This window comes from Mucor mucedo, assembly GCF_025094135.1.
Source record: "Mucor mucedo strain NRRL 3635 chromosome Unknown EV154scaffold_40, whole genome shotgun sequence".
Taxonomy (NCBI): Eukaryota; Fungi; Mucoromycota; class Mucoromycetes; order Mucorales; family Mucoraceae; genus Mucor; species Mucor mucedo.
The window spans coordinates 123704-143807 of record NW_026252324.1 but is presented as its reverse complement, the minus strand read 5'-3'; the positions used below and the strand labels follow the sequence as shown (position 1 = coordinate 143807).

The 20104-nt window shown below is 36.0% G+C and overlaps 12 protein-coding genes and 1 non-coding gene across 13 annotated transcripts; 9 read left to right on the top strand and 4 right to left on the bottom strand.

Moving 5' to 3' along the window:
* Positions 1 to 1627: 1627 nt before the first annotated feature.
* On the top strand, positions 1628 to 2387 carry EV154DRAFT_507111 (uncharacterized protein). The gene is made up of 2 exons (XM_051601365.1): positions 1628 to 1822; positions 1879 to 2387. Exons 1-2 carry the CDS (start codon positions 1801 to 1803, stop codon positions 2166 to 2168), a joined length of 312 nt encoding a protein of 103 aa, XP_051458164.1. The 5' UTR covers positions 1628 to 1800; the 3' UTR covers positions 2169 to 2387.
* A 1447-nt stretch (positions 2388 to 3834) lies between these two features.
* On the bottom strand, positions 3835 to 4515 carry EV154DRAFT_407681 (uncharacterized protein; the record flags this gene model as incomplete). Its single annotated transcript, XM_051595344.1, has 2 exons — positions 3835 to 4122; positions 4204 to 4515. Coding segments are annotated over 2 exons (600 nt in total), but the record flags the coding sequence as incomplete, so codon positions are not given.
* A 273-nt stretch (positions 4516 to 4788) lies between these two features.
* On the top strand, positions 4789 to 5868 carry EV154DRAFT_507097 (uncharacterized protein). The gene has a single exon (XM_051601364.1). It carries the CDS (start codon positions 4877 to 4879, stop codon positions 5852 to 5854), a length of 978 nt encoding a protein of 325 aa, XP_051458162.1. The 5' UTR covers positions 4789 to 4876; the 3' UTR covers positions 5855 to 5868.
* A 234-nt stretch (positions 5869 to 6102) lies between these two features.
* On the top strand, positions 6103 to 8950 carry EV154DRAFT_563011 (uncharacterized protein; the record flags this gene model as incomplete). Its single annotated transcript, XM_051605757.1, has 5 exons — positions 6103 to 6225; positions 6314 to 6553; positions 7168 to 7297; positions 7460 to 8227; positions 8310 to 8950. 5 exons carry the CDS (start codon positions 6103 to 6105, stop codon positions 8948 to 8950), a joined length of 1902 nt encoding a protein of 633 aa, XP_051458161.1.
* A 103-nt stretch (positions 8951 to 9053) lies between these two features.
* On the top strand, positions 9054 to 9644 carry EV154DRAFT_563010 (BTB/POZ protein; the record flags this gene model as incomplete). Its single annotated transcript, XM_051605756.1, has 1 exon — positions 9054 to 9644. One exon carries the CDS (start codon positions 9054 to 9056, stop codon positions 9642 to 9644), a length of 591 nt encoding a protein of 196 aa, XP_051458160.1.
* Positions 9645 to 9832: 188 nt separating this feature from the next.
* EV154DRAFT_396818 (BTB/POZ protein) lies at positions 9833 to 10111 on the top strand (the record flags this gene model as incomplete). The annotated part of the gene is made up of 1 exon (XM_051595195.1): positions 9833 to 10111. A coding segment is annotated over one exon (279 nt), but the record flags the coding sequence as incomplete, so codon positions are not given.
* A 1617-nt stretch (positions 10112 to 11728) lies between these two features.
* On the bottom strand, positions 11729 to 12238 carry EV154DRAFT_507093 (histone H3; the record flags this gene model as incomplete). Its single annotated transcript, XM_051601363.1, has 1 exon — positions 11729 to 12238. Exon 1 carries the CDS (start codon positions 12137 to 12139, stop codon positions 11729 to 11731), a length of 411 nt encoding a protein of 136 aa, XP_051458158.1. The 5' UTR covers positions 12140 to 12238.
* Positions 12239 to 12678: 440 nt separating this feature from the next.
* Positions 12679 to 13189, top strand: EV154DRAFT_215668 (uncharacterized protein). Its single transcript, XM_051594397.1, has one exon. It carries the CDS (start codon positions 12717 to 12719, stop codon positions 13026 to 13028), a length of 312 nt encoding a protein of 103 aa, XP_051458157.1. The 5' UTR covers positions 12679 to 12716; the 3' UTR covers positions 13029 to 13189.
* A 397-nt stretch (positions 13190 to 13586) lies between these two features.
* Positions 13587 to 14145, top strand: EV154DRAFT_507091 (uncharacterized protein). Its single transcript, XM_051601362.1, has one exon. The coding sequence runs from the start codon at positions 13828 to 13830 to the stop codon at positions 14116 to 14118; it is 291 nt and encodes a 96-aa protein (XP_051458156.1). The 5' UTR covers positions 13587 to 13827; the 3' UTR covers positions 14119 to 14145.
* A 181-nt stretch (positions 14146 to 14326) lies between these two features.
* On the bottom strand, positions 14327 to 15135 carry EV154DRAFT_507088 (histone H2A; the record flags this gene model as incomplete). Its single annotated transcript, XM_051601361.1, has 2 exons — positions 15092 to 15135; positions 14327 to 14728 (listed from the first exon to the last, which is right to left on the bottom strand). The coding sequence occupies exon 2, from the start codon at positions 14722 to 14724 to the stop codon at positions 14329 to 14331; it is 396 nt and encodes a 131-aa protein (XP_051458155.1). The 5' UTR covers positions 14725 to 14728; positions 15092 to 15135.
* Positions 15136 to 15393: 258 nt separating this feature from the next.
* Positions 15394 to 15756, top strand: EV154DRAFT_507085 (histone-fold-containing protein). Its single transcript, XM_051601360.1, has one exon. It carries the CDS (start codon positions 15418 to 15420, stop codon positions 15619 to 15621), a length of 204 nt encoding a protein of 67 aa, XP_051458154.1. The 5' UTR covers positions 15394 to 15417; the 3' UTR covers positions 15622 to 15756.
* Positions 15757 to 17117: 1361 nt separating this feature from the next.
* On the bottom strand, positions 17118 to 17188 carry EV154DRAFT_t57. Its single transcript has one exon. It is a non-coding gene; the product is annotated as a tRNA-Gly (tRNA).
* Positions 17189 to 17457: 269 nt separating this feature from the next.
* Positions 17458 to 17942, top strand: EV154DRAFT_480942 (uncharacterized protein; the record flags this gene model as incomplete). The annotated part of the gene is made up of 2 exons (XM_051598360.1): positions 17458 to 17724; positions 17799 to 17942. 2 exons carry the CDS (start codon positions 17458 to 17460, stop codon positions 17940 to 17942), a joined length of 411 nt encoding a protein of 136 aa, XP_051458153.1.
* Positions 17943 to 20104: the final 2162 nt, after the last annotated feature.

The window sequence follows — 20104 nt, the reverse complement described above, 5'->3', positions numbered from 1 at the left end:
TTTTTTTTTTTCTGGTTTCGGTGTTCCCCTTTAAAGATTTTATTTTAGGCGCAGCTAAACTCTACAGTTTATTTTCGGTTCTGTATACTCTATTTGGAGGTTTTGTACGCTTCCATGATCTTCGGTTACAGATTAATCTAAGCTATAAAGTAAAAAGCACAGGTGAAGATTGACAAATATGGTTTAGTATGTAGATTGGCTGGGGGGAGATGGAGGCTTTTATTAAAAAAAAAAAAAAAAAAAAAAAAAAGAGTGCCCCGCCATTTTTTTTTTTTTGTATTACATCTCGATTATTCTTGTATTCAATGTAACACGGGCTGTATCATGAGTTCTATTAATCTAACTTACTATATCAATCTTCAGGATACACTGTATATGTACTATAGTATATACACACATCATTTTTACCCAATAAAAAAAAAGGGACACATGCAAGATTTTCCGGGTGAGACAAGAATGTGCAATTGCGCTTTGTGTCAAGTCATTGTTTTGTACGCTGTGTAAACCAGAAAAAAAGTTGAATATTCCGCTTTTTAACTAAACCGACAGTATCCCTTTCTAAATAATTGTTAGTGGTGCAACAACAGGGGATTGGACATTCTGAAACTGTTTAAAAATACTCGTAAAAAGATATTTGGAGTCTAGAACACAGTAGTATTTACACAAGACAGATGATAGTGACTGATAGGATGGTCTATTTTACCATCTATTATCTTACATGTCACTTTTTTCGGTTTAAAGAGTCTAAATACTATTTCTCAGATCTATTGTGGATGTGAATTTGGTATATGGTAAAATATAAAAATATTAAAAAAAAAAACGTGTGTCGTAGTTATTGTCTCTCCCATTTGACATCAATGCAAAATGTGTGACACTATTTTCCTAAAACAGCGACAAAACTTTTTTAACTTTCTTGGGTACGACAAAAAACCGTTTGAAATAGAAAAAGGGTACACTCCGACTACACCTATTAAAATATGTATCTTTTTTATATGGCAATTTTTTTTTTTTTTCATTTATTTCTCTGTGCTTATCGGTGCTCAGACTAAAAAAAAACGCTGCTGTAAAATTAAAATAGTGAGGGAGATAAACAAAAAAAAACATCCAAAAATACTTTTAAGCATTTTTTGCGTATGACGGCATTTTCATATGACAACATTTTCTAGGACTTATTAATATAAATATATATAAATTACGAATTCTTATCCTTTTGGATAGATTTTGAATACCTATCAATCATATGACGCAATTGTGTCTAGAAATAACTGTTCTTGTTTCCCTAAAACTCGTATTTTTCAGGAGAATTTAACCTCGGGGGAAAATAGAGCGGCGCTGATATATCGACACTCTGAGATTTCTCTCTTTTACTACTGGACGAAAAACTCGCCTGATGGAGGTAGGGGGGAAAGGGCTTATAATTTTTCTTGAGAAATACTAACATGTTGTGTGCTACTTGAAAAATGATTAGCATTACCATGAGCCTGGGTTACTAATAGCTACATATATAAGCAGATATGTTAAATGGGAGCACCCTTATACCAAAGAGGTTAGACTGCTGAAGGGAGGGGAAGAAAGAGGGGGGGGGGGGGAGTTTACAAAAACGTGGGTTAATTATTTTTTCTTTTAATGGCATGTTCCCAGTGCTCTGGTTAGCCCCCGCTCGCTTACTCAAATTATAAAAATAAACTATTCTTAAATTGGCGCCTCTTTTTTTCTTTTTTTTGTTCCCTTCATTATTTAAAATTTCGATAATTATATAAATATACATACCTTTTTTTTTTTTTACAAGTGTTATTAGACATGGCTGGTTCCTTTACATTTGGTAATACATTATAATGAAGGGAAATGACAGGATGACTAAAATATTATATTTGATAGTTAGTAAACCTGGTAAAAAGATTGCTTTAGAACGAGTTTCACATCCTTGCCCTAAATGCAAACATTATGCCTCTGTTCAATTAATACGGTCTGAGAAACAATTGATTGTTTTTAATGTGATTTTATCCAGTGTGATGCGTGTTCGATACGAATGCTCAAAATGTAATTGGAGAAACGAAGCTTTACCCTATCATCAATTAGAATTCAACAATACCATACATGAAGGTCGTCTAATCACCTACTTTAATGAATCCAGCAAAGTGAGCTCCCTATCCAACTTTGCACACTGAATACCTTCCCAATACCACACCCATATATTTATACTCACTAGAAAAAAAAAAAAATAGTCATTCTTTACATTCTATTCCACACACACACAAACACACACACCTTTTGTTTTTACCCTTTCCCCTCCATCACCCTAAAAAAAAGTTATTTCGCATTTATTACAACATATCAACACTCTCTCTTTTTTTTTTTCCTGGAGAAAAAAAAAAAAAAAAAAAAAACTTTATGAAACAACCAATAAAATTAATGGGGATAAAAATGTCAGCGAACATCGGATGTTATTTTCTATCCTCCCTCCTCCTCCCCCAAATCTTTTGTAATCCAACTCCCGACAAAGATCCGTGATATTTCACTAAAAGTTTCGGTGAACGGAAAAACAATGAATACTGACATGAGAGTGGATCATTCTTTTGTAGTGACACGGGAAATGATCGAAGAGGGAAGGGGGAATAGCTATTCGTATCACCGGCAATTGTCTCTCTCATATTCCTCGGGTTCCTAATTATATATGACATGCAGCTGTGACATCCCTCACTTCTCCCGCCAAATCTAAAGGCACGCGTTTTTTTTTTTTTTTTTTTTTTTTTTTTTGCAAAAATTCCAGGACAGATGGTGAATTTCTTACCGTATTCCTCATTATTTTATACCGTAAATCCCTGGCAGATATGCGGTCAGTTTATTCTTTATTTTTATAAATGATTACAGAAACAAATGTTGCAAACAAACTAATAGACTGGGAAATCAATAGAATATCCAATAAGGTAGTAAAAACACTCATTTAGTTCGGTGGTAGAAAGTCATCAGAAAAGTAGTAGCTTATACATATAAACCTGGAATCAGAATTACTATGCTAAAAGTGTTGGGATAAAACATTTAAATATCGCTTTTCTTAGGGACAGCCCAATTTTTCCTTAGGGACAGCCAAAGTGTGCACGTAGTCGCAACGTAAGATCTATGGTTTGAATGTTATGTAGACATGGGAACAAGGATATACAATCAAAAAAACAATGTAAAAATTACAAATAAATGTACATCAAACGATTTATACTTATTTTAACAATTCTATTATCACTCTTTCGCCTTTGAGCTCGTTTGAATTAAATCTTACGCAGAAATATTAATGTAAAGTCAAACGAGAAGCTGAAAGTTAGCTTTCAAATACATATACTGGTTTAAACTATGTTAGTTGTGATAAATGTGTATATATTTTAAGTTGTTAAGTTCTATTGACCTCTTGATATCCATTAAAGTATCATAATCCCAACATTACGACTACGTACACCCTGGCTGTCCCTAAGAGACCCGTTTAAATATACCAACATAGTGTGATTTATAAATTCTTCAGCTCAACCCGATAACTCGCGAACTTTATATATTTAGAACAAGCCTTCTAATCAAACAAGTTTCAATAAACACGGATAAGAAAAAAAAAAATAAAGATGCAGATGTGCAAATACATTTACTATTATTTAAATTTAATACATTTAAAAGATTTTTTATATTAGGGTAAGAAAAAAAGAAAATGGGGTGTATAATAAGATAATTCTAAAATGTTTGCAATAAATTAAAAAAAAAGAAAGTTTACATTTCCTTCTTGGTGGAATCAACGATAGTAACCACCGACACAAGATCAGTATCTTGTTGAAATCCCAAAGTCTTTAATCGACGACTCGCCTCCACTCTCCCCATAGTAAGTCTGTAAAGCCACCACGCCACGGCCAACAAGATAAATACGCCACACGACATCATGATCATGGCGATGCGATGTGCGGATGGTGGCAGATCTGGGTTAGAGATATCCGCCAATTGAGAACCGATCCAGACCTCCAGACTGACTTTAAAGGACGAGATCAGGGCAGCCAGCATGTATTGACGAGTGGTGATGGTCGGTAAGATGGAGAGCAGCATGTTGGTGATGGGCCAAGGGATAGGACTAAGACGTATCAGCATCATCATCTATATAATATATATATATATATTTATAAATGTGTGTGTCAGACTCTCTCTTCATATACAATCTCTTTTTTCTTATTTTACTTTAAACCCTCCTTGTTCAATGGCCTCTTGAATGGCCAGGTATTTCTCCCCCTTGGAAGCTGAAAATTTAATAAATCGAGAAAAGTTGTATTTTCGAATGAGCCCAAAAGCAACCGTTGCACCTAGAAAGGCGCCACACACAGCGGGTAGGATACCACGCGGGAAACCGTAAATAAAACCCGTCAAGGTGGTTGCAAACGTAAAACCCAGCATGGGAGGTATCGAAGTGACCATGATGAGACATGAGAGTAAGATCGAGCTGTATGCTTTTGTTCGTAACTCCACTGCCACACGTTGTATCACTATGTATATATAAAAAGAAGACCGATTTAACAAAATGACTAAACTTCTTTATTATTCGCTTCTCATTTACATTCTAAAATAGTTGCACGGTAAAAGGCAAAAGAAAAGACAATGGTAACAAGTAGAGTGGCTATCCCTCCTATTGTTACAATGTTCTTCCTTTGCATCTTGTTTATCAATGTCTATTTAAAAAAAAAAAGATAAAATAAACAAATCAAACTGGGAATTAAATACAAAAAGAGTGTTTTATGTTTTTACACACTTTTTTTTTTTTTTTTTTTAAATAAGAGATACCTATCTTTTTTTTTAAAAAAAAAAGAGAGTTTTTTACCGTTGCAGAAGAATACTGCTGTTCTCCAGCGTAAAAAGAATGACTCAAGTTCCCCCCACCGCCGACGCTAGTTTCAAGTGGAAAACTTTCAAAGGCTATGAAGAAACAAATTTTGACGATGAATGGACCACTTTTATTAGCTCTCTAGACTCTACCTTCACCTCGAATCGTGGGTGTCATAAATCTAATTATCAAATGGATTTATTAACCAGTCAAGAAGACCTTCAAACCACTTTTCAGCCCATCATTCCCATACGCGAATCATTTGTGACACCCTATCGTCACTGGGAGGAAAAGGAGGAGGAGGAGGAGGAGGAGGAGGATGATTATTTTTACCATGGTTGTTATGCCGATATACAAATACCTAGTGTCAAGCAAAGAATGTACTTTCCAAGAACAACAGCAGACCGAAAGATACTTCAAAATGAAGTCTTACTCAATAACAACAAGACGCTTTTCCTGACACTGTTAAAGACACCGCGTAGTCTGGACAGTATTGACATCCCCCAAAGTGATGATTTCTGCGTCACCATCTGCTATCATGGGATCGAAAGATCGTCGGGTCTTGTCCTAAAGTGCATTCAAATTTACATACATCCAACGGGTCAGTCTTACACCGTTTTGATTGATCAAACCTGTCTCCTCAAGAACCTGAAAACACTTCAATTCACACAGTTTGGACGACTCCTCAAGGATCCAGATATCAAGCGTATCTGCTGGAACCCGAGATATATTCAATCCGCCGTTGAGCACCAATTAGGTTTCAGCTTGGGAAAATGCATTGATCTATCAGTGATGTTTCCCACCTTTACTTTATGTCAGTCTATTCATCTCTATCTGAGTCAGTGGCAAGACAAGAATCAATTTGATTATTTAGAGACATTGATGCATCAGAAAGAATACTTGTGCTCTTGTTGGAGTTGTCCTTCATTACCTTTGGATGTTCAAAGTTACTGTGCTGTAGAAGCGTGGGCTGCTTACTCTTTGTATCGTATTTGCTTTATAGCTTTACAATAAAGACCAATCTGTCAAAAATCATGCATTTCCCCCCCCCCCCATTCCTCATCCTTATTTTGAGTGACTCTCTAAAGGAAACTCACGTCACAGATGAAAAAATCAGGTGACGGCTTGGCGGGGGGTGGGTTTTGAGTGTCCGTTTTTTTTTTTTTTTTTTTTTTTTTTGTGACGCAAGAAAAAGATGGGGGAGGGGAAAAGAGAAAAAAAAAACTTTTTTCTTTTTTTTTTTTTAATTGATAAACAACAAAATGACAGATAATTGGGATAGAACACTTTTTGATAAAGAGTTAAAAGCAATACTTGAAAGCAAATTACCGGTATCTGCTAGCAAGATTACTGGACTTCAATCGTTAGCCACAGCGCATCCCAAGGTACAGTAGTTTGTAGTGTGTGAGAAAAAAAAAGAAAAAAAAAAGAGGCTAATGTGTGTGTGTGTATGTGTTTTTTTTTTTTGTATAGCACCACAATTACATCATTCAATGCATTACACGGTTCATCGAGACAGCACCCCCCGACTATCGGTTAGCAGGTTTGTATGTGATTGATGCTATTTCACGTGCTGTTCATAAACAACAAAGAAAGCGAGAAGAGAATAACGAAGGACCCCATGAAGCCGACGGCTATCTTAAACGATTTGCCATTGTGTTGAAGGATGATGCATTGATTGGTTGTTTTGAACCATGTTCACCCAAGGATAAGGTAATTACTTTCTTTTTCTTTTTTTTTTTTAGTCTATCTCGCCCTCCCTTCCCCCCCTTTTTTTTATACTCTTCTACTATTTGGCTTTCTTGCCCTTTTTTTTCTCTCCCCTCTCTCTCTCTCTCTCTCTCTCTCTCTCTTTTGCTTCTGAAATCTTCTGCGACAACCTTCAAGCCTATACACAAACACACACAAAAAAAAAAAAAAAAAAAAAAAAAAGCAAGAGAGGATATTGGTAAGAAAAATATTGTTATGGAATAAAGCGAAAAAGGTTTTAAATCAAAATTATAAAAAAGAAGTCCTCCTTTTATCTAAAAAGGAAGAGGCTCAAAGGTGTCTCTTTCTATGGGATGTTCTCTCTGCTTTTCTTTTTTTTTTTTTCTTTCTTTCTTTCTTTCTTTTTTTGTGTGTACAAGTTTTGATCTATCCTTTGGGGTTTCCGTCTGCCGTCGCTACACACACTACACCACGCAAACATCACTACACTACGCTTACACTACATGGAGGAGGAAGAGGAGTAGGAGGAGGAGGAGGTTTTTTTTTTTTTTTTTATCATTAAAAAAAAAAAAAGTTTATATTGTTTATGGTTTTTCTTATCTGGTAAAATAAATTAGGATAAAGTCAAAAAGACACTCGATTTCTGGGAGCAGGGAAACGTTTATTCCAAAGAGATGGTTCAATACGTCAAACGATCCTTTTTGAATAGTTCTTTCAAGGCCACGGCAGAACAACAACAAGAAAAAGGTTATTATTTCATTTATTATCATAAAAAAAAAAAAAACTTTTTTTTTTTTTTTTTACTTTTTTTACTTCTCCCAAGAGGAGATATATTTTATTTTGAGAATGTTTGAAACCAGTTATTGAAACCAACCTCCCCTTTCCAAAAAAAAAAAAAAATCTATATAGTGACCCCACCGGTAGATACGGCTTTACTCTTGGCAACTCTTAGTAACATTGGAAATGGAAGTTTAGCCAATCTGAATATTCCTGGCTTGGTCACGACTCCCTCACTTCCTGCTCCAACAACAACAACAACGACAACAACAGCCTCTTTAGATCCTGCTACGGATATTCTTCCTCCTGCCCTTGCCAAATTATTAGGTGGATTGGTCTCTACACCTACTACTGCATCTATCCCTCCCATTACCACCAACACCACCACCACAACCGTACCCATGACAACCGTACCAGCTCCCGTTGTTGCTCCTACTGTCAGTGATCCTCGTATTCGAAATGATCCTCGTCAAAGACCTCCCCAAGGTCCTTCTATCCCACGCGCTACTGGTACAGGCGAGAGAAAATCGAGGTGGGGTAATGCTACGGATACCCAACAGATGGCTCCCGTGGTAGATCCTTGGTTACAACGTCAATCCATTGGTGATCCTCGTACTTCTTTTCAACCACCACCACCACAACAACAACAACAACAACAACAACCCAGTCGATCACCATACACTGCCCCTCCATATCAACAGCAACAGCAGCCATATCAACAACAACAACATCACCACCACAACCAACAACAGCAACAACAGGCGTATCAGCCATCATCATATCAGACATCTTCATATCAATCATCATATCAACCATCTTATCAACAACATGCTTCTCGATCCAACTCCAAGGGAGCTGATCCTGTCCATGACCCATCCTTACCTGCTGGATGCATCAAAGGTATAAAAAAAAAAATATAAAATACAGAAAAGACTTAAAAAGACTAAAAAAAAAAAAAAAAAAAAAATCCTATGTTATGTAGTGCTGACACGTACGTTGTTTGTTGGACCTATCCCAGACCACTATGAAAAGGAAGATGTATCTCACTTGTTCTCAAAGTACGGCGAATTAGCCAGCGTGATTGTATCCAAGAAACTCAAGGGCCGCCATAACGCCTTTCTGAAATTCCTGACGCGTGCCTCGACCGAAGCAGCCAAATACGGTAGCGTAGGACTGATGGTGGATGATGTCCCTGTCAAGGTGAATTGGGCCTTTGGATTTGGACCCAAGAAACACTTTAATTACGACCGTGGTGACTCCATTATCCCTTTAGCCGAACTCTCGGATGAAGAAAAGGATAATCTGATGACCGCTCCCGTGGGTGGATTTGGTGGTCAACCCGTGCGTCCCTGTATGACGGTGGAGGAACCTGAAGCTCAATATCGTCCCGAATGGAAAACAGATGATCAAAATCGAGCTCCTGTCACTGCAGGGTTTAAACGTCAACAAAGTGGTGTACCCGGTAGTGGTGCAAATTTTGAAGAAATCAGAAAGAGAGGTCGATTTTCTTCGTCTAACTCAAGTCATCATGAACCTCCTGTCATGGGTAATCGAGGTCAAGGCTTTTACCAGCAATATGATCCTTCAATATCCGTTAATCCTTATTCAGATCGTCCTCAATAAATAAATCATCCTCTTTTTTTATGATATATAAAAAAGAATTTTTTTTCTCTCTCTCTCTCTCTCTCTTTTTTCTTTTCCCCCACACACATACATATATAAAATAATGGTTATGAGTGAAGAGACAAAATTGTACAATGAACAAGTAGCAAGAATCAACGGTCGAATCGTTCGATTGAACGTAGGTGGTACGCGCTTTTATACTTCTTATGGTACACTTCGTGTCTCTCCCTATTTTAGGACCGATCTCTTCAAGGCAGAGACAAAGGAAGAAATCTTTATCGATCGCAGTGGTCAACTCTTTACCCACATTTTACAATATTTACGTGATGGTCGTATCAATCACACGGATCGTTTAGAGGCTCTACGTGTAGAAGCTATTTTTTACCAACTGGATGATCTCGTCAACAAGTTGGACGACATGATCAAGAACCCGCTCTCAGACAGAAAGAAGGAGTATAAGTTAATTGATTTCGCAGACTTGAAGGATCTATCCATGTTGTCATCCAATGCTGGTAGCATCACAAAGACCATTTGTGATACCTACGATTTAATCACGGTCGTTTCGTACCCGTACATCACTTGGAATTGCTCTGTACATGGCTCTATCGCAAATTGTCCTCCTGCCTGTGGGGGAAGTATCAATTCGCAATGGTCAAACACACCGTGCGAAAAGTTGCTCGTACGCAAGAAGTAATTTTTAATCACACACACGTATATCCTTCTTTTGCACACGGTGATATATTGTTGTTGCTCTCTTTTAATCACTCACACACATAAATCCTTCTTTTGCACATGGTGATATATATAAGATTTTAAAAAAAAAAATTGCTTTTCTCTGTCTTTCTCTTCTTTTTTTCATAAATGAATACTACACAAAGCGATATAGTTAAACTCAATGTAGGAGGACAGAGTTTCCATACAAGTCGATCCAAACTGGTGGAAACATCCGCCTACTTTCGCAATCTTCTGGAAGGTGATATGAAGGAGACAAGCACCATCGATGATGAAGAGATCTTTATTGACCGATGTGGCATGCTCTTTGAGTATCTCTTGCAGTACCTTCGTACGGGGTATATAGGTGGTGGAAACAATGTGCGTTTACAAGACTTGCAACAGGAAGCGCTTTATTATCAATTGGATACGCTTGTGGAAGTCTTGGATAAAAAACAAGAAGAACCCAAAAAATACGAGTACAGTTTTATGGATTTAAGTCAATTATTACCTCGTCCCATGACGGGAGAAGAGGAGACAAAGGGGAGCTTTGATATACTTCAGGTGGTGGAGATGAAGCAAGCACATACGATTTGTTGGCAACATGGAAGTAAATATAGTATTTCCACAGAATGCTCTCATGGTACAGGGTGTAAAAAGACATTGAATCAATTGACTGCCAAGTTGCTTGTCAAGAAGGGTATTTGATAAAATGGAAGATAAAAAGCAAAAAGTGATGCATTATTTTTGTTTACACTTGTTTTTGCGGTATGCTACAATAAAATAAATAAAAAATTAGCTTTGTAATGATGGTAACTGGGCAATCAGGGACAATTAACTTGGTAGCTGTGATAAAAGTTGAGAGAGAGAGTATAGAGAAAGGACGATTTAAAGGGTAGTTGTTGTAGTAAGTCACGATTACAGATACTGTCGGGTTGCGATCAGATGTAGTGTGTTATTAGAATGAATATAAATTACTTTTTTTTTTGGAGGGATAAATTAGGTCTCCTTAGATAACTTGAGAGAGGTTCAATATATATATATAAGAGAAATGGATTCATATAGATACCATTTATGATCAGTGAGCCTTTTACCCAAAACACTGAAATCTTTGGTAAATTATCAACTGATAATGTTACTGATTCAATTTTTAATTATCGAAGAGGCGGATCCAATTCTCTTACCTTGAAAAAAAAAAAAAGGTCAAACATCCTGTGTTTAGATTTAGGCATGGGGTCTTAAAAATAAATTTGATATTTTCTAAATCTTATAGAATTTTACGAATAAAACTCCCCCATTTTGATGAACTGCTGTAAAATTTTATCCATGCTTTGTTTGGCTTCTGCTCAGAACAAAATTTAAGCATACTGTGAATGATGATAAAAGAATTTATGAATCAACTATCGTTGACTTTGATGCGACAATGTCAACAGAACAGCGGCACTCAATTGTATGAGCTAAACAAGTTAGTATACATAACAAATAAGAAGCGATACAACGAATATAAAGTTCTAGAAGGTGTTGCATCCAAATCAAAAGGATGCTTCTCCCAGTTGCCATCGCTCGAGAGTAACATGCTCAAAAAGGAAGGTACTTGTGTGCTATAATATAGAGTCTGTCTTGCGAACGAAAAGTAAAGAACATATATACAGGCTTATTCACATAAAGATTTTTTTTTTAAAACTTTTTATTCTTTATACCCGGTCCTTGGTCAGTCCAGGTATGGGGAGAGCGCCTGAAAATCGTGATATGAGTGATTTTACAAAAGAAAAAAAAAAAAAAAAAAAAGTTGCATGATGCCCTTGCATGTTGTGGCACAGTAAACATAAACATTCCACTTCCCCCCCTTTTTTTTTTTAATATGAGACATATAAATATATATATATAAAAAAAAAAGATTTATTTTTTATAAGTGAGAGAGAGAAAAAAACTGTACAAAAAAAGTGTGTATAAAAGCATTTTTGATTTTTTTTGTAAAAAATAAAAAATCGTTTTGTATATTATTTTAAAAAAAATGCATAATTATGAGAGAGAGAGAAACAAAGAAAGAAGAGAGAGAGAGAGAAATTAAGAACGTTCACCACGGAGACGACGAGCTAATTGGATATCCTTGGGTTGAATGGTGACACGCTTAGCATGGATGGCGGCCAAGTTGGTATCTTCAAAGAGAGAGACCAAGTAGGCTTCGGAGGCTTCTTGAAGGGCACCAATAGCAGAAGATTGGAAACGCAAATCGGTCTTGAAATCTTGAGCGATTTCACGAACAAGACGTTGGAAAGGGAGCTTACGGATCAAAAGCTCAGTGGACTTTTGATAACGACGAATCTCACGAAGAGCAACGGTACCGGGTCTGTAACGATGAGGCTTCTTGACACCACCGGTGGAAGGGGCGGATTTACGGGCAGCCTTAGTGGCTAATTGCTTACGGGGAGCTTTACCACCGGTAGACTTACGAGCTGTTTGCTTAGTACGAGCCATATTTAAGTTTAAAAAAAAAGGGGGGGGGGAACAAAAAAAAAAAAAAAATGAAATGGGGAAAAGGGCACCACTATTTATATTAATTTGAAGAAAAAGTCACTTTTTTTTTTTTTTCATGAAAAAAAAAAAATTATTAAAAAAAAAAAATGTATACATTTTTATAGCGCGATTGAAAAGGGAGGGATGGTTTGAAAAGAGAAAAGGAAAAAAAAAAAATTTTTTTTTTTAATCACAATAAAAGAAGACAATTAAGGGAATGATTCACTGGGAAGAATGAAAAAAAAAAAAAAAAAAAAAATCATATTAAAGAAAAAACTACATTCTACAAAAAAAAAAAGATATAGTTTTTTTTTTTGTATAGTATCGTCGCGGGGAACGCGGGTACGTAATTTTTTTTTTTCAAAAAAAAAAAAAAATCCCCCTCCACCCTGGGGGATGTACATTGATTAAAAAAAAAAAAAAAAAAAAGCGGTGCTTTAAAAAAAAAGAAAAAAAAAAAGGGAATATATAAAGGGGCATAAATTTTGGGTTTTTCTAAAAAAAAGAATTTTTCACTTTTAATACATATATATAAAAAATGACTGGTCGTGGAAAAGGTGGAAAAGGACTCGGAAAGGGAGGAGCTAAGCGTCACAGAAAGATTCTTCGTGACAACATTCAAGGTATCACTAAGCCTGCTATTCGTCGTCTCGCTCGTCGTGGTGGTGTGAAGCGTATCTCTGGTCTCATTTATGAAGAGACCCGTGGTGTCCTCAAGGTCTTCCTCGAAAACGTTATTCGTGATGCCGTTACTTATACTGAACATGCCAAGAGAAAGACTGTTACCTCTTTGGATGTCGTCTATGCTCTTAAGAGACAAGGCCGTACCCTCTATGGTTTCGGTGGATAAATCTTCTTTTTTTTTTCTTTTATATCTTTTAATTACCCTTTTAGCATTCTGTAAATAAACCTTTTATTTTTTCTCAAAATAAAATAAATTACTCGTGAAAGTGGTCACATTTCTCTTTTTTTTTTTTTTTTTTTTTCTTTCATTAAAAAATAAACTTGTGGGGGGGGGGAGACAGAGTAATATAAAACTCTCCCTTTCTGATTTAACACACAACAAAAAAAAAAAAAAAAGAGACAACAAAACAAAAAAAAAAAAAAAAAGGTTGGTTTGAATGACAGCTGAAAATGAAAAGAATTCTTCTTTCAGCGAAACCACAAGAAAAGTATTTTTAACTACGTCCGTTACCAACTCACCATCTGCTTTATTTTCACCTCCATTCCTCACCGTCAAGGGACTTTATCCTCCTCCTTCAATACAACACTTCATCACAAGATATTTGGTGCGCTCCCTGTCCGTGCCCGTAAAACTCATTACCGAAAAAGAAATGTCTCATCGACCTAATCTCATGAAGGTGTCTCTGTCTGCTCCCACCTTTAAAAAACCTACCCTCATTGACAAGCTTATTACCAATATCAATCCTAAACGACGAGTGACAACTACTCGCAGCAACAGCACCAGCACCTGTAGTAGTAGTAGTAGTAGTAGCAGCAGCAATAGCAGCACAAGCAGCAGCAGTATAAGCACTGTGCGTAAGGCACCTCGCTCGTCAACATCTACTCGTACAGCTTCAGCCGCACCAGTTCAAATCAAAACAAGCACGTCCATCAAGCTCGTACATAAGTTAAAGGAGACACAGTTAATGGAGGAGGGGGAGGAAGAAGAGGAGGATATACCAGTGACAAAACCCATTTCTCTCACTGAAAAACGAAAAAGACAAGCAAAACGTGCTGATCAGGTCAAGATTTGGAAAGTGCGGGAAGAACGCGAGGCACGTGAGGCACGATCATTAATTCGACGCAAGATCATGAGTGGTGTCACCAACAAAAAACCACAACCCATTGTCGTCATGGATCTTGCCAAAAAAAAGAAAAAGAAGCGTGTCAAGTTTGATTTTGACAAGAACAAGATTATACAAATACCCAACGAATAAAAAAGAATTTAAAATGAAAAAAAAAAAGGAATAATATTATTATTACTTAAAGATTTCAAATGGTTTATAAACAGCAACTAAGACTTTGTGTATATGTACAAGTAATAATAAATGATGAAAAATTAGTTGTTGCTAAAAAAAAAAAGAAGAGGGGGAAAAAAAAGAAGGGATGTATGTGAGTGTGTGTGTGTGTGTGTTGTTTTAGTTGATTTAAAGTTCTTGAGAAGCACCGGCCTTCTTGGACTTGGTAGGTAAAAGAGAGGCATGGATGTTGGGAAGAACACCACCTTGAGCAATAGTAACATGACCAAGCAACTTGTTTAATTCTTCATCGTTACGGATAGCTAATTGAAGATGACGGGGGATAATACGAGACTTCTTGTTATCACGAGCAGCATTACCGGCTAATTCGAGAATTTCAGCAGCGAGATATTCGAGAACAGCAGCAAGGTAAACGGGAGCACCAGCACCAACACGTTGGGCATAGTTTCCACGACGCAAGAGACGATGGATACGACCAACGGGGAATTGGAGACCAGCCTTAGCTGAACGAGTTTGAGACTTGGAGCCAGAAGCAGACTTTCCACCAGATTTACCACCAGACATTTTTATATATATATAGATTTATTTTTTAAACAAAGAGAGTGGGGGGTCTTTGCGCAAAAACCGCCCCGTATATATACACGAAAAAAAAAAAAAAAATGCCCCTGTGTGACTGTTCTTTTTTTTTTTTCTTTGTTTTTTTTTTCGTGTCATATACAGTTGAAAAAAAAAAAATATAAAAAAAAAAAAAAAAAAAACGCAGAATTATATGTGGTTTGCCTATTTTACGTGATTCTACGTGTTGGAACACGCTCATTATTATTAAAAAAATAACAAAAAAAAAGTTTTTTTATTTTCAGTGTAAAATTAAGTGTTACCAAAAAAGGAAGGTACGACATATATTGACCAACAATGCGCGTGCGAGAGGCGAAAAAAAAAAAAAAAAAAAAAAAAAATAGAGAAAAAAAAAAAAAAGTCAAGTCACACAAACATATACAAAAAAAAAAAAAAAAAAAAATCGTATATAAAGAGCCAACAAAAAATGAAGTTTAATTATTATTTTTGTTTCTCCATAAATAAAAAATATATTAAAAAATGGCTCCTAAAGAAACTGTTGCTGCCAAGGCCCCTGCCAAGACCCCCAAGGTCAAGGCTGATGGTAAGAAGAGAAAGGTCACTCGTCGTGAGACCTATTCTTCTTATATTTACAAGGTGTTGAAGCAAGTTCACCCTGATACTGGTATCTCCAACAAGGCCATGTCCATCTTGAACTCTTTCGTCAATGATATCTTTGAACGTATCGCCTCCGAAGCTTCCAAGTTAGCTGCCTACAACAAGCGTTCCACCATTTCTTCTCGCGAAATCCAAACCGCTGTTCGTCTCATTCTTCCTGGAGAACTCGCCAAGCATGCCGTCTCTGAAGGTACCAAGGCTGTCACCAAGTACACTTCTTCCAAATAAATCAATCCTCCTTCAAACAACCCATCAACCCCCACAAAAAAAAAAAAATGACATGGACGAACAAAAAATAAGAAAATATTTTCACATATTCCCTTTATTTTTTTATTTTTTTAAGTCTTTTTTTTTTTTTTTTTTCTTCTTTCATCTCCCCTCACACATTTCACCTCCCCACTTTTTAAACTTTGTATGTACAGAAAGGTCAATCTGATATAAAAAAAAAAAAATTTTAATATCAATTTGATAATCCTTATAATTTTTTTTTTTTTTTTTTTTTTTAATTCATTAAAAAAAAAGAAATCCCACAAAGCTTTAAAATAAAAATATATTTTTTTTATGTACATCTTTCTTTTTTGTCTGTCATTATATCTTTGACTTGCAGTGTAAACAAAAAAAAAAAAAAAAGCAGAGAAGCCATCTTTTTATAGGCATTCCAGCACACACAACTAAGAGCCATCATGAATGACACTTTCAATTTTTTTGCGGTAAAAAGCCAAAAAAATCGGCATTGTTGTGGAAGGTGCAGACGCCAACCTAAATCTTATTACAGTCTTCATCGTTCTCGTCGCGTGTTAAAATGCCTCGTTATTTTTTTTTTTTTTTTTTTTTTGCAGTTGGTACCCAATTGATTCCTCCTATCCAACCTAATATATTCCTTGCGTCGTACATTATGCGGTACATGGCACATTTAAGTTTTGACACAATAAACCATTTAACTACACGTACTAAAACATAAATGACACTCAAAAAAAAAAATAGCCTGAATTGCAGTAGAATACAAGTACTGGTTTATTTTGTATGCTAGACTTTTGATTTTTCTCTTAATCACTCTTTTGTTCTACTGTTGTTAAAATTTACCTGACAAATTGTAAGATTATTATTGGTAAATGACGGATATCACAGAATTCATCCTATTGAATTTGTTACAGATTGCAAAAAAAAGAGAAAATAGCGGTTACAAAATTAGCGTCACTCACTCTTTTTCAAGAGTGATAATCAAAGATCAACAAGTTCTACAACTCCATTTTTGTCTCTGTTGATTGAATTAGATGCCCTGTATCTTGCAAGTATTCCATAAGTGTAATTCAGTCTTTGTCCACTAAATATAAGTTTCTTTTCAATTGATTTTATCTGCATCATCAATATTACATTCAATACAATGTTCATATACTAAACATCGCTTAAAGTTATAATCATCTAATTTTCATATACACTGTGAATTATGTCTCCAACAATAAGAATGAGTGGTTCCTGAACCTGTCATTTAATTATTGACAGGTAGATATATCCATTTACATTCTTACAAATATAGAAAAAAAAAGATGTTTCATATTTATAGCTCATTAGTCAATTACTTACAGCATATGTTGTTCTTTAAACATCAAGCAGTCATTTTACTATCACAAACTTGAGGGGCACCTTTGGCGAAAAAAAAAATAAAAAAAACTGTGAGCAAGCAAGACTACATACACTACCCACACATAAAACACAAAAAATAATGCGCGGTCGGGGAATCGAACCCCGGCCCTTCGCGTGGCAGGCGAAGATTATACCACTTAACCAACCGCGCGAGGTTAATACCGAGTAAGGTCGCGCGCGAAAAAATCAGCCCTTTTATACACTTTTTTCCTGCAAGCCAAGCCACATTCCTCACAATTCTTAATCTACCTACCTACAGCAATCAAAAACTATCCTATCGAAACGCCCACATATTTTAATTAACCAAAAATCTATTTTCATTCCTCCTGGAATTCTAAATTGCTTTTGGAAGATTCATTCCCACCCTCAACAAACAGAAAAAACCAACCCAAAAAAAAAAAAAAAATAATCAAACCAACAATGGCACCTCCTAAACAGAAGATCGCTTCTGGTATGGATACCCTCCCCCCAGCTGATCGGGTAACATTAGCAAACTTTGAAACATACAAAAGCTCAATTACGTGTCCAAAATGTATCAACAAAGGTACAATTATTTACATTGGTAACACTAATGCCAGCAACCCCCACCCATTGTTCTCATGCACAGCATGTCAACAAAAAATATCAATTTCATCTATGCAGCATGAAATCACTCAAGCGAAAGCATCGGGAGCAATCCCCATAGATGTACCTTACCCCACACCTGAAGCACCAATAACAACAACCACCAAAAAGACTTCGCAACAAAATAAACGCACTAGAATAGAAAGCGACGACAACTTGGAAATGACACGCAGCAAGTCAACGCCAACAAAAAACAACAAAAACAACAACAACAACGAAAGTACCTTGGCATCTATAATGGAAACCGTAAAAGCTCTCCAACAACAAGTGGAAGAACTTAAAAAAGAAAACACACAAATAAAGCTCCAAATGCAAGCAGCCAACGAGAGGAGCGTACACCTCGAAAAAAAGAATTTGGCTCAATCAAAAAAGGAAATGCTAAACGATCTGCAGCAACAACAACAACAACAACAACAACAACAACAACAACAACAACAACAACAACACCAAAATGGGGAATATGATACGACAATGGAAGAAGATATGGAGGAATTCCCCCCTCTCTCCAACAACCAGGGATCATCAGCATCCAAATATGCACATGCATACAACTCAACTATGCAGGATAAAATTCGTAACACAAACACTAAAGAAAAAACAAAAAATAATAATAATAACATAAAAAAATTAAAAAACAATACTACTAAACCCAAAAAAAATATTAACATTGCAGGTGCCATTAGAGCATTTACTGCCCCTACCAACGACAACCAAGGATACACATATGTGTATTATCCAGCAAAATCAAGAATTAGCCGAAAGCAACAGCGCAGCAATTTAAAAAAATTAGGAATCATTAATGGCCGTATCTTGGACATCCACTACCCAGCCAGAAATGTAGTAGCGCTATTAGTACATGTCAATTACAAACAAGAACTTATAGACACGCTCCTGAAATCAAAAGTATCAAATATAGAAAAATACGATCCAACTAACCCCTCAACCATCTCCGACCCTCAATACAATGATATTAGTATAGAGGAAAAAACAAAACTTGCAGAAAAGAAGCATAATGAACGCATTGTCCGTGCATTGCAATTCATCCGCAACCATATCTCTCGCTCCGTAGCAGCATTTTTCGTAAAGGAAAAATTAATAACAACAGAACAACATGAAAATTTTATCACCGAATGGAATAAAAAATTCGAACAACAAACAAATAAACAAAAAAATAATACCAATACACCCACACCAAACAATACTACTGCCAGCAATAAAACAGCTACTCCCTCTCCAACTGAAAAGAAAGATGAAAGTACCCCTGAAAATAATAATCTACCAACAGAACAACAAACAACAGAAATGGATGAAGCATTATGAAGAGGAAACTCAACATAAGCTGCATAAACGCCAATGGTAAACTCCGCGAGGAAGCCATTGACTCTACTATATTCTACTGTAAAAACACCGACCTATTATTTATTACTGAAACCTGGCTGCCACCATCAGCCTCTAATTTACCAACTGACTGGACTCAATATCACCAATATGGACATCCAGTCTCTAATTCTTACCGTCATGAAAGGGGTATATCCTTATTTATTAACCCCAATCTAAAATATGAAAAACTTTATGTGGATACAACAAAATCCGAATACTACATTATCTGCACAATAGATAACTTAAAAATATACTGTCTCTACTTACCCCCCACACCTTCCTTAGAAAATAACCTAGCAATTCAAATTATAGAATCCATTCCTTTATCATCAAATGTCATTATCTGTGGTGATCTCAATGCACGTATGGGTAAAGTCACTGGTGATAGTCGATGGAACACTAGGGGAACAAAATTATGCAAAATTATACGCGACTACGGTATCATTAACTGGAATGCTAAACTACAATACAAAAAATATACACGAATTAATTTTCAGGTACATAACAACACAACAGAAAATAGCATTGTCGACTATTTTCTTAGCCCACAAGACTTACAACAACCCACCCTCGATATTCGTGATGATCTTGCTATCCTTGGATCCGATCATAAATTGATGACCTTATCATTTATATGGGATAATTTAAAATCAACCGAATCAGAAAACAAACAACAACAAAGAAAAAGATGGAAAATCAACAGACTCATCGACCATGATGTAGCAACTGCATATATTACCACTTTCAAAAATCAAATCCAAGAAAAAAACTTGATCAACAAATTGACAGCATACCAAACATATCTTGCAACAATCGCAGATATCTCATCCACCATTATAGAAAATCAACAAGAAAATATCGACACAATCGAATACTTTACTGAAGAACTATACAATATAATTTACTACTCACTTGATACTATTATCACAGAAGCAGATTACAGGCCGAAAAACTGGAAATGGTTCTGGAATAAATCCCTACAAGGCCGAGCAAACTTTAGACAAGCCTGTTACACACGATGGCGTAAATCAATTGGGTTCCAATCGGGTTTATGGTGGAGTAG